At 36.5% G+C, this 13,806-nt stretch overlaps 1 protein-coding gene across 2 annotated transcripts in view; it reads left to right on the top strand.

The window, feature by feature from the left end:
* LOC306884813 (TBC1 domain family member 20) overlaps nucleotides 1–13,806 on the top strand; it is a 36,721-nt gene that overhangs the window by 22,381 nt on the left and 534 nt on the right. Inside the window, exons 8-9 of one of the 2 annotated variants that reach the window (XR_013785486.1) lie at nucleotides 10,584–10,892; nucleotides 12,787–12,961. Coding sequence is in view for 1 of the 2 variants with exons in the window: in XM_079441022.1 (XP_079297148.1) it covers nucleotides 10,584–10,836 (253 nt within the window). In the remaining variant the exon portion in view is untranslated. Of the gene's footprint in view, nucleotides 1–10,583; nucleotides 11,541–12,786; nucleotides 12,962–13,806 lie in introns of those variants that run through there. The other variant, XM_079441022.1, reaches the window with a different exon arrangement.

The raw sequence follows: 13,806 nt of genomic DNA, 5'->3' as shown, positions 1-13,806 counted from the left end.
CAGAGACAATGGTAGCTTTAGCATCACAGAGTGCCAAGAAGCTCTTTCAGAAAGGCAATTTGGAAAACAAACGCTTGATACTTACTTAGTCTGGAACTGACGTTTGTGCACAAAGCGTTGGTATTGATCCCTACGTGTATTGGGGACTTTACCGTTTTTTTTCCCCGGGACATTTCCTTAGTGAGTGAGTGAGTGAAGTGACATTCAGCCAAGTATGGTGACCCATACTCGGAATTCATGCTCTGCATTTAACCCATCCAACGTGCACACACACAGCAGTGAACACACACACACACCGTGAACATACACCCGGAGCAGTGGGCAGCCATTTATGCTGCGGCGCCCGGGGAGCAGTTGGGGGTTCGGTGCCTTGCTCAAGGGCACCTCAGTCGTGGTATTGAGGGTGGAGAGAGCGCTGGACATTCACTCCCCCCACCTACAATCCCTGCCGGCCCGAGACTCGAACCCGCAACCTTTGGATCACGAGTCCAACTCTCTAACCATTAAGCCACGACTTCCCATTTAGACAATGAAACTTAACCACAGTGTCCTCAGTGGCTCAGATGGAGGGAGGCTATGGAGATTCCTATGTTCGTTAGTGCATCCCAAAACACAACACTTACAATGCCTCTTTGGCGCTGACATTGCATATCTCCAGCAGCTACAGCAAGTAATCAGCAATGGCAGGGTCAGACTGCTGCTTCTCACTCAGGGCTGTGTCTATGCTTATAGGGCAGTGTCACTACTTTTTCCCCTTGGTGACATGAACAGAGGGAGAATCTGAAACTGCTCGTTCCTAGAGACTGTTTATGATTTTTTTAGATTATAAAAAAAAATGAGTGGGTAGATTTTTAACCATTATAGGCTGCGGCCACACAACCGTGTTCAAACACCTTATAAAAGTGATTTTTGCATGATAGGTCCCCTTTTAAGTAACTTGTTCATTGTTTTGCTTACTTGTTTTGACACATCTGACCGAACTACAAACTATCCAGTGACGTCTGTAAGAAAGGGATATTCACTCGACAAGCTCATGCATCTGCGCCGCTGCGCGCTCAATCCACTCAGTGTGCTTTTCTTAGCCCATCAGCTCATGCACATCAGCTATACAGGCATTAATACTGAATGTTTAACATTGAATTCATTGCATACATATGCTTTGTAGACATCCTTAATCTCTAATAACTCCATTCTGCTGTTTGTTGTTCTGTTGTCTGTGTTTCTTTGTCTGAATATGGCACTTATCACATGCTGTTTGGTATCGGGGCATTTTAACAAGTACGAGTACAAGAGCTCAGTATCGGGCCCGATACCGATAGCCAGTATCGGAATAGGTGCATCCCTACTTTACATCTTACAATTTCAGTTACTTTTTAGAGTTTATATCTGACAACTGTGGCTTTATATATCATAATAGACTTCATATCTCATTTATTTTTTCTAAATTCATGTTCCTGGTTTTTTTAATGAATCATGCATGAAATTCCAAAAAAAAGAAAAGTGTATAGTATAATTCAAATCTTCCATCAAAATGTAATAAAACTTGCTCTGCTTCTGATTCGGCTTTCCTTTTTAGATGGTGTCATATAGGCCACATGGGCTATTCAATAATGTTAACCAAGGTCTAAATAGTTTCAGGACTGAGGTAGTTTTCCATATTCACATACAAACTCACATTTGTGTTCAAATATTTCTTAATTTAAAAAGTTAATCTGGGTAGGTGCCATGTTATGCATCAGCTACCCATAATCAGATAAAGTACCACAGGGTGTGGAAGATTTCAGGAACATGACACCCACATTACATCTACCTAGAGCTGGTCTGAACCCTCAAGCACGTTTATAAAGCTTTTTCGTACTTTGGAAAGGCTGAGGCGAATCAGTCAGTCTGTTGCATGGTGTATTGCATAAGATTTTTGGGGGGGCTTTTTCCTATTTTCTATTTATAGAACTAGAGAGAGGGCAAGGGGAAAGATAGACTGAAAGAATCTGAGCTTCCTGAATGACCACTAGGCCATGGCTACAGGTATAGCTTTTTGTTCAGTATTTCTCAATCCTTTTCCTGCAGAACCCACAAGACTGCATTTTTGGGATTATTTGACACGCCTAATTCAGGTCACGGATGCGCTTGATGAGCTAATGAGCTAATCAGTGGAATCAGGTATGTTAAATAAGGGAGATCTAAAAAATATGCAATGGGTTTGAGAAATGCTGAATTAGATTTACATTAAGTGTGATCTTTTCTTTGATGCATTGCCTCAAGTTTTTTTTTTTTTTTTTTTGTGTGTTTCTGCTAAGAACCAAAGTAAAGTTTACCCGTTCCCAGACTACAAGGAGCACTTTTGATAAAGAGAGATTCACTGAACTGGCCGACACTTCCTAGGATCGTAAAAAGGCAGGGCTTAAAGGAATAGTTCACTGAAAATGTACTTGCCCTCAGACCATATAAGATGTGAATGAGTTTTTCTTTATTAGAAACAAATTGGCATTACATCACTTGCTCACCATTGCATCCTCTGCAGTGAATGGGTGCTGTCAGAATAAAAGTCCAAACAGCTGATAAAAACATCAAAATAATCCACAAGTAATACATCGATTAACGTCTTTTGAAGCCAGAAGCTGCATGTTTGTAAGAAACAAATCAATCAAGACGTTTAAATTGTAATTTCTGGCAAAAATAAGAGTCCTCTATCAATAATAATGCTTCCACCAGTGAAAATAAAAGTGCAACTCCTGTTGTTTTGGACTGTTTTTGCTTGTAAACAGTGCTTGATCTGTGCATGTTTCTCTCCTGATTCAGACAAGACTAGACGTTTTCACCAGGGGAAGTATTATTAATGATTATAGGCTTGCGTTTTAGCCAAAAGTAACGGTTTGAAGTAAAAACATCTTAATGATGGATTTGTTTCTTACAAACATGCAGCTTTTCACTTCACAAGACATTAACTGATGGACTGGAGTGGTGTGGATTATTGTGATGTTTTTATCAGCTGTTTGGACTCTCATTCTGACGGCACCCATTCACTGCAGAGCATCCATTGGTGAGCAAGTGATGCAATGCAACATTTCTTCAAATTTGATGAAGAAACATACTCTGCTACATCTTGCATGGCCTATTTTATGCAAATTTTCATTTTTGGTGAAGCATTCCTTTTAAGGAAAATTCAGTTTATCCACTCGGAAATAACCGATTTTGTGGTGGTGTTATGTGCATTCAGCTCCTAAATAATCTCTTTGACTTGACTTCAAAGCATCATTATAGACTTGGATTCCTTGGAACATTTTAGTGAACCAAAGTGGACGTATAGAGCATATAGGAACATTCAACTCTTTAACCTCCACTTGTAATTTCTATGTGTGTCCAGTAAGCAAAGGCCTTTGGTGCATCACAGCACGCTTGAACGAACAGCTCCTGTTGATGTCACAGAGTCAGCACTTACGGGTCATCAGGACATCAGAGCTGATTCACAAAGGCCTGCAGGACACACACACACTCTGTCACACAAGCCGAGTGCAGGCTCATGGGTAATTGGGCATACCATCTCAGCAGCAAGTGTCTAATAATAGGGCCATCGTGTGTGTTAGATGGAAGGACGCATTGAATTAGAGCATCCCACTGAACTGTGTTAACCCATAACGTTATGACAGTGAGAGAGGGCTTTAAGTATATGCTCTAAAAGCCAATAACAGGCTCCCAAGGCTCTAATGATGATCAGGTTTACAGACATGTTACACCTGCAGGAAAGCAGGGGCACTTTTAGGGTCAATGGATATTCAGCACTCAGTTCAGACATCTGTAGAGGCCATAATTTTATTATTTCCAATAAAAAATGTTGCTGTTGAATGGTTTGGGGTTGGTATTAGGGGTGTGCGATTTTATATAGCCTGTGATTAATATCGTAATTGTTGTTTTAGCGATGTGCAATTTGACATTATCGAGTATTTTGCAAAAACCAAACAACACCTACGGAGTGCATGCTTACGTTCGTGATGAAGTCTAGATTGGGGCGCGTGCGCATTCAGAGTATGTTCGTTCACTGCATGATTCAGTCTAATAAAATGCATTAAAAATGATCACAAAATTCAAGATATGGGGGCAGAAAATGCATATATATATATATATAATTTAAAATCTCATGAAGAGTGATGTTTTTTTTCTTAAAAAACAGTAAAATAAACAAGTTAATATTAAGAGACTTACGTTTTAGACACCATATTGCCTGTTTCTGCTCCATTTCGCCAACAAAAAATAATTCCAAACAGCTATAGCACTGCTTTTTCTGAGCGTCTCTGAGCAACAGGATGATGTTGTTTCGTTCCTGAATGAATCAACCGTTTAAATGATTTGGTTCAGTCGCACTCACTTTTTAACAGTGACTTGCTACCACCTACTGGCAAAGTATCTTTTTAAATAATTTCAAATATCAGTATTCAATGTTTTATGTTTAAAATATCAAAACATTATGCATTTGTAACTGCAGGTTAAAGCACTCCATGTCCCTCTGAGCTGCATTAAACAGTGTGTAAACGCATCTAAATGCCATTCAGATTAGGGTTGGGCATCTAAGGTATAATGCCGATCCGATACGCATCTCGATACAAAGTATCCGATCCGATATATTAACGATACATTTGTGACATATTGCGATGCAATACGATACGATTCACACCCATATCACGATACGATGCGATACTTCAGCACTAACTAATTAGATCAAGTTTATGTGATGATGTGAAAGAAGATGCGGTGCCATTGAATGAGTTTGATTATTTATTTGATTATTTGATTATTTATCCAGGATCATGTTTCTGGCATTATCTGTGACTAACGCGGGGCTCTTCTCTTCAATCTTCCACTCGCGGCACACATCCTGAAGTAAAACGGCTAGATTATTCCCTGTGTGCGCCTCGTTGAACACTCTGGTCTGCAGAACGTGGTTTTTGAGAACCCACCCGTCATCTATGTAGTGTGCTGTGACCGTTACATATGATGCTGTAGCGCACGATGTCCAGCCGTCCACTGTTACAGCAACTCTTTGGGCTTTGTGCAGAGACTCCTCTATCTCTCTTCTGCATTTGTCGTACAGAGCAGGAATCTGTTTATCGGAGAATAGCTTTCGGTTTGGTATCTTATAACGAGGCTCCAAGACATGGTGGAGGTGTTTAAAACCATCGTTCTCCGTGACACTATAAGGCTGAATATCTTTGCAGATGAACAATGCAATAGCATCCGTTATTGCCGTAGAGCGCGCAGAACTGTTAGCAAGCGGGGCGTGGAAAAAACTTTCAATGCTTTTCTCACCACTTTTGGAGCTGGTAGCTACAGGTGAATCAGAGCAGGAGGCAGGGGATGCAGGGACACTGGAAGATGGTTCCACAACAACACCGTGGCGCCGCTTCAAGTGAGATATCAGATTAGTCGTACTGCCCGTGTATTTTACAGATGCGCGGCACATTTTACTAATTGCATCTGTCTTGTCAAGTCGTCCATCTTTCTTGTAAAATCCATAGTGTTGCCACACTTTAGATTTAAAACTCGGTGGGGAATAAATTGTCTCGGCGTCCGACATGTTTGCTTTGCTCCTCGCGCTACCTGACAATTAGGGCGCACCACTAGCTTCATCCGCGCACCTGATCATCACCGCGCACATTGAATTGTAGTGTACACATCCGCAAGTCCGTTGCTAAGGCCTACTTTATGTAGGTCGATTAAATTATACTCCAAAAACAGGTTGACAACACTTGTTAATAAACAAAGAAATACATTCTATATTAAAAATATAAGCTGTATCTTGGAAAAACCGATGCATCTCGCAAAAACCGATGCATCTCGATTTGTTTCCAAAATTTCATTCATCCTCTGCTGCTCTACCGATGCACTCGCATCGTGCACGCGCATGACCGCGTATCGATACATATCGGTTAATCTTCCCATCCCTAATTCAGATGCAACTTCTGCAAAGATGAATTTATTTAATACTGGTTTCATTTGTTTGGTAACAGCCTAAATGTCTTATTATTCTAATTGACTGACTAAATGTAACCATTTGATTCAAAATATGCACACTTAAAAAAAAAAAAGGTTTTATTAAAGGTAAAATTGCCCATAAAAGATAAAAATGAATTTTAACTTCTATAAAAAGATTAATTTCTATCACTGATGTGAACTGTCTCTCTGAGTCTCTTCTGCTCACCAAGGCTGCGTGTATTTGATTAAAAAACAGAAAAAAATAATTGTAATATGAAATATTATTACTATTTAAAATAATTGTTTTCTATTCAAATATATATTCCAATGTAATTTATTCCTGTGATTACAAAGTTGTATTTTCAGCATCATTACTCCAGTCTTCAGTGTCACATGATCCTTCATAAATCATTCTTAAATGCTGAAGAAACATTTCTGATTATTATCAATGTTGAAAACAGTTGTGCTGCTTCATATTTTTGTGGAAACCGTGATGCATTTCACTTTTCAGGATTCTTTGTTGAATAGAAGGTTCAAAAGAACAGCTTTTATGTCAAATAGAATGTTTTGTCACATTACAAATGTCTTTACTCTCACTTTTGATAAATTTGATGTATCTTTGCGGAGTAAAACTATTAATTAAAAAACCCTACTGACCCAAAATTTTTGAATTTGTAAACATTTTGAACCAAATATTGCGTAAAATTTTTTATTAGCAAATATATGGTTTGGGTTGGTTCTAAATTTTATCTTAAATTAAAAATATATATGTGCAAATCAATTGAAACGTACAGACTTGTACACACATCTGCACTTTGTTGTTTCTGACGAGAGAATTCGCCAGAAAGAGGTATTCAGTCAGCGAGCGAGTGAAGAAAACACCGACATTTTGTGCGATGACTCATCTGCACACCTCTGATTGGTCATTGCATTCATAAGCTCAACAGCATCGTATGTGATTGGTTATAATGCGCAGTGCTGTAAAAACTCGTCTGTATTTGGCTCAGCACCAGCCAGCGAACGCAAATTTGAATTTAGCAGCTGATGATAGAGGCGCTGAATGATTTAATCACACTGATATGATTGTATCAAATACAGAAAATATTATTTGGCTATTATTTGTCTTTTGGAAGCTGCATTCAATATCCACTTGGCATAAAAATCTCACTTTGAATGGGCATGACGCCTCTGGATGTGATTAGTGAACGAGACCTTCAGAGAGGAGGAAGATGAGGGTAGGATTTCCGTGAAGACTGTGGAGTTGTGATGGTTTGACTGAGTGCAGCCGTGGAAATGTTCTTCCAATGTAAACACATCCATCATCTGCTGTATCTTCCTCACCACAGCAAGAACAGATTGAGCAAGAGGAAGAGAGCGAGGGGAAAAACAGAAGAATGATGTGACAGAGGTCACACAATCTGCTGCTTCTGAGAGAGGAAACGGTAAAATTAGAAACTCTTTTAGAGACAAGAGGGAGGGAGAAAAAGCGATCAAAGACTGTCAGACGTGTGCCACCTTGAAGAGAGCAGTCAGAGGAAACCAAAGACTAAAATTCATCTCTGAAGATGCAGGAAGAGAGATTCCCTGCAGAGCCCATCGCGTAGGGAGTTAAAGGGACAGTTCACCCAAAAAATAAAAATTATTTACTCTTCCTCGCGTCCTTCGAAATCTGTCTATACTTTGTACCTGAATCTTTGAAAAATCTTCACCTGGTTCTTGCCATACAACAACAGGTCATAATTTCATATCTGACGAGCTCCAGAAAGGACAAAAACACCAAAAAAAGCAAAATACGCAAGTCTTCTGAAGTCATGGATAACTTTGTGTGAGGAAACGATCAAACAGAGTTGTTCTCCATTCCTCATGTTCACGAGAATTAATTGTTTTTGGCACCGTTGACGTCAAAACCTGTAAATATTGTACATAGCGCTCACTTGCCGTCTTTCTAGCAGTGCTATTGTAGCATATACTGTTATAGTTCTTGTTAAAATTTTGAATCATTTAACTTTTTATTTTGTTCTGATTTTAATTTTAAAGTTGTAGTTATGTTGTTGTGGTTTTGTCTTTTTTATGATTATTTCTACAAGTAAAATGAAAATAACAAATATTGAAAAAATAACCTGTTGCAATGAAACTAGGCACCATTAAAATTAAATTTTACATGGTGCTCACTTTGTCTTTGCACCACTGTTATTTTAATATAATTAGTTTTTGATTTTAATTTTTATATTTTCTGTTTTCATTTTTATTTATCTTTTTTTTTAGTGTTTATAACAATATTGCGTTGGCAAGTAGCTGAAATAAACTAACTTGGTGCAATAAAAGTAGGCACCGTTATTGTAAATATGATTTGAGTACATTTCACTTTATACCATACATCTTTGCACCAGTGTTATTATTCTATTATATTTTTGTTAATATTTTGAATTACTTTTTATTTTTTATTTTGTTTTCATTTCTATTTTAACGTTTTAGTATCGTTTTTCTTCATTTGTATTAGTTCTTTTTATAAATAGTTTCTACAAAGTGTTTATATAATAGTTTATTTTTAGTTATTTTAGTGCTTCAGCTTTAAACGAAAATTAGAAATGTTCCATTGGCAACTAGATAAGTTTAATTTTTAATATTTTATATTAGTTATTTAAGTCAAGGAATAAAACAGTTTTTGTAAATGGTTTTAACGATAATAACCCTGCTTTGCACTTTGCACAAAGCTAATATTTGACTTTAGAGGAGCTGGAGTATGGTGCAGTTCTTTTGTGCTTTTAGTAACCTGACCGATGTGGTTTTTCAGCGAACTGTGGCTGAATGGAAAAGCACTGCGTAAAGATCCTTTCATGAGAGGTTGAGGCCGGCTCTGAGTGACAGAGCTCTGCCGGGTCGGTGTCGCTGCATTAGACTGGGGTTTCGTCAGCTCAAACCGCTGGCTCTCCCGGGCCTCCGCTGGTAAAGGGAAAGTTTAAAAGTTAATTGCTCTGCTGTTAACTGTCAGCTATTTTCAGCGGTGGCGTATTAGCTGTAGATACTAATGAGAACTGGGGAAAGCCTAGAATCAGAGGCAGGAGAGCAAAAAAAAAGCACAAAAACCGATGAAGACTTAAAGTCGTTGAGCCCGTCAGCGCCTGCCCGTGGTATTTCTTATATGAGAGACACTTTTTCATTAAATGTTGAATGTATTTCTGGCAGTTTTATTATCTTGAGTGAAAGGCATTTGCATTCCATGTTTACTATTCTTCCATAGAGACCGTAATGAAATGGAATTGAATATTTTATGATTTTTTAATGATGTTTTTCCTCTAAACTGTGGAGAGAAAGTCGTGTAGCCCTCAGCATGGGCTCCACAGGACTTGGGAAAACTCTGGAAATGAGGCTGTATCCGTGTGTCTGATTGAGACTAGAGGCCATGAGTCTTGGTTCTTTCGTACTGTGCCTCACCCAGTTAGTCTTTTCTTGTGTTGTCCGGCTGTTTTTGTCGGTTGCTTATTTCTTTTATTGTGCGTTATTTTTTTAATGTACGTTATTTTGAATAAAATACAATAAAAATGTTTTCTTATGTTCACTTGAAAGTTGCGAATGCCTTCATCTTGTTTTTGAAAATCAAATCTGTCAGTAAAGACTAAAGTTGCTTTACACATGATTAGGATACTGTAGAAATATGGCCCGTAAACACCAGACATAGTTCTTGACAAAAACATAAAGGCTTAATCAGCATTTATAATTAGTTTCATTCGTTGTGTTTGCAGTATTGCTGTAGATTGACTTTAAACCAATGCAATTGTGAACTAAAACTAAAAATACTAATATGTATTTTAACTTAAGTAAACTTAAATAAATGGAATTTAAAAAAAACATTACATTTTTTATTTTTGTTGTGGAGGCAAATTTTAAAATTTTATTTAGTAAATAAAAATTAAATAGACATTTAAAAACTAAGAAAAATGACTAATTAAAATTGATTAAGACTTTGACTAAAAATTGACTTAAACTTACAAATTTTCATTTAGTTAAAGTATTAAAATGACTAAAACTAGAACTGAATTTAAAAATGTTATTAAAAATATATTTTACTATTATTAATCTATATTTAAAAAACAAAAACGTATTTAAAATGTCTAAAACAACAAAAAATAATAATAATAATTAAAAATTTCTCAGGTATTCAAGTTGAAGTACTAAAAGGAATAAAATTGGATCTGAAATAAAAAGACATATTTTAGATAACCAAAAACTTAATGACTAAAACTCCACAAAACTACTAAAACTTTAAAATAAAATGTACAATTTCTGTTTAAACTAAAACAAAAATTATTTAATTATTCAATTATTATTTACTAAAATTATTTAAGCTGAAATAGAATTAATAAACTTAATAGGCATATATATAAAAAAAAGAAAACTTAAAAATAACTAAAATACCAAAAAATTACTAACACTGACATAAAAATGTAAAAACCTAAATACACTTAAAAACACCTGAAATACACAAACAAAAACAAAAGTCTTAACTTCAATTTTTGTTCATAACTTCAACAAAAATCAAAATGGAAAATTATTACAATAAAATAGTATTGCTACTAAAGTAACACTGCTTTCCGTTTCTCCGTTTCTCTTCTCAGAATCGCCATCAGCACCTTCACAGACTTCCAGACGTCCACGCTGAGGCAGCGGCCCGACTCTGTCCTTCGTCAACAGCTTGAAAAGCGGCATGAAAACCAGCTAGCCCTTCCCATGAGCATCCAGCCAGCAACCACTAACCAGCTCATCAAAATGGCAGTGTGGGGTCTGTCGGCCACGTTAGGAGCGGCGGCGCTGGCCGTGGCCCAAACTGCCATGGACTGGGCACCTGAGTTTCTCTCGCAGCTCTTCTGACACCAAACGCCTCGCTCCCGTGTGCCAAATAGGGTGTATTGCAATTGCAAATTTGTGTTAAGTGATGCAAAACACCTGGAGAGAATGAAGCTGCTGCTTACTTTTTTCCGTTTTCCTTATTTATAGATTTTAACCGTGCTAATATTGAAGTGGGAGGAGTCAAACGATGTTTTTGTAATCTTAAGCATTTCTGGATGTCGTTCCATCAGCAGAATGTCAGAGAAAGTGCTCTGCTAGGCCATTCTCAACAGCACAAATTATTAAAAGGGTTTTTTTCTGCTGAATGCTGTCAGGAGTGAGTGAAGCTCATTAAGAGGGTGAAGGCTGAAAGACCACAGAGACTCACTGGTGAACGCAGCACTTTACAACAACACAGTTTATTCTAGAGCCAGATCAACCTACACACACGCTTTCAGGATCCACGGCTCACTTTCAGCTCCTTCAGAAATGAACCAGTGTCCTCTGTGCACAGATTATACAGTCGATGCCTTTCTCATTCCACTCATTTCACTGATGCTTTGACTGATTTGGAAAAAAAACAAAAAAAGGTGTAAATTAATTTTCACTGAGAAACTGCTAGTAAATTTCACAAATAGTATCATTAAACATTAATTATCTTGAAGCAAAAAAATTGAAAAAGCATTTTCTTATAAAACATACTCTAATAATCGTGTTTTATTTACAATAAATGTTTTGTTTACAGTAGTACCCTGTTAAGTGAAACATTTAGGACTGTTTAAGGCAAGTCGCTTTTATTTATATATACAGTATATATACACACACACACACACACACACAGAGTGCTGGGTAGATTACTTACAAATAGTAGTCCATTACTGATGACTTTTTAGATTACATCACCAGTACACTAATAATTTACTGTCATTGTGTGAATAATATGTAAAAAGTAACTGTAATCTGATTATAAGATTTTTTTAAATGTAATTGTACTCTAATTATGAGTACCTAATTTTTGGAATCTGGCAATAATGCAATCCAGATTACATGGAATCAGTTACTATATATAAATATATAAATTGACCCTAATTTTATATTTTAGTTTTAGTCATTTTAGTACTTTTAATCTTAACGTAACTACTTTCCCAGTTAATCAAACACAAAATCTCTTCATGAGTGACCACCGTTTTTGAACACATTTATCTTGTTTTAAGGATTTGTAAATAAAACTCTTTTCGGTGCATTTTTCCTGGAAAACATTTATAGAAGACCTATTAGTAAAAACACTTTTTAAAAATGTAAAGTTTTACTGATCGATTTTACCATTTTTTTTTTTTACACTTAAAAGTTATGTAGGATTTGAAACCGACTTCACTCAGAAAAATTGCTAGTAAATTTCACAAATAATTACAAAGAAATGGTAGGTAACTCTGAATTAAACATGAAATTATATAGAAAGGCTGAAATATTTTCCTGTAAAACATTCTCTAAAAATCTCCTTTATAATGTCTTTTATGCTGCATTTGTGCTTTTAAGATTATTTGAGTGTTTTGCAAGAAAATATTTCAGTTTTTCTACTTCAAAGTTACATGTGCAATTCAGCGTGTTGCTTGAAATTTACTAGCAATTTCTGAGTGAAAACTATTTCTAAACCAAATGTCAGTGTATAACATTCAGGGTACAAATTCTGTCCAGTAATTAAGACGTGGACCCTCCAAATGTTGACGATTGACTTCTAACAAGGCCATATTCAGTTTGACACCAATAAAAAGAGGAGGACAGTCCATTAAAAACTCTAGAAAACAGACTAGTTTGGTTCTTCACACCAAAATCACTGACTAAAGCTTATCAATAATGTAATATTCACAAGTTCAGTCCTCGTTCCTGAACACTTCAGCTCTGTGCTTTCTTAAAAAGTCATCTCATACCTTCACAGGCTGTGAAGTCTTCTAAAATGAGCAACGCATATCTATCACAGTCTTGCGTTTACAGGCAGGCGGGAGCGAGTCGATCGGAGCCCGACTGACTGCAGGAAGTGATGTGAGAGCTTCCACAGCTGGCTGCCTCTATTTGTGCCTTGGGTGTTGATGAGCGGCTGTTACCAGACGGTGCCCTCAGCCGAAAATCACCACTGCCAAAAAAGGAAGACATAATGTGTTTGTGTGAAGTAAGTCTTCATCCCGGCAACTTTAATGTGTTTTTAATGCGATTCAGAGATTCTCGGGGCGTTTTTTTTTTTTTTTTTTCTAGTGGCTCTTGTATTTTGGAAGTTAGGTGTATCCGAGTTGAAATTAGCTAAACCAGAATTGAATTCAAACCAAAGTGCTATTTGTCAGGTTCGTGTTGTTATTTTAGAGAAATGGATGTAATATGTTTAGAAGGAAGTTGACTTTATTCGGCTTGCTGTGGAAAACTCAGTCACAAGTATCATAAATACAGATTACGTCGTTTAAATATGACTAGAAATAGTATACTGAAAATAATTAGTATAAAATGAGTACAAATGCATAAAATATGTATGTGTGTATGTATAGATATGTACTACTTACACCGTTCAAAAATTTGGGGTCCGTAAAGATTTTTCGATTTTTAAAGAATTCTCTTGTGCTCACATTTATTTAATCTAAAAATCCAATTAAAATATTAAAATTGTGAAATATTATTGCAATTTAACATAGCTGTTTTCTATGTGAATATATGTTAAAATGTAATTTATTTCTATGGTCAAAGCTGTATTTTCAGCATCATTCCTCCAGTCTTCAGAGTCACATGATCCTTCAGAAATCATTCTCATATACTGATTTCCTGCTTAAGAGACATTTCTGATTACTATCAGTGTTAAAAGTTGCGCTGCTGAATATTTTTGTGGAAACACTGATATATTTTATTTTTCAGGATTCTTTGATGAACAGAGTTCAAAGGATCAGCATTTATTTGAAATGGAAAACTTTTGTAACATTATCAATGTCTTCTCTGTCACTTTTGATCAATTTAATGCATCCTTGCTGAATA

Source organism: Barbus barbus, assembly GCF_936440315.1.
Source record: "Barbus barbus genome assembly, chromosome: 19".
Classification (NCBI taxonomy): Eukaryota; Metazoa; Chordata; class Actinopteri; order Cypriniformes; family Cyprinidae; genus Barbus; species Barbus barbus.
Note: the sequence above shows the minus strand (reverse complement) of the source record. Positions and strands in the feature narration are given on the sequence as shown.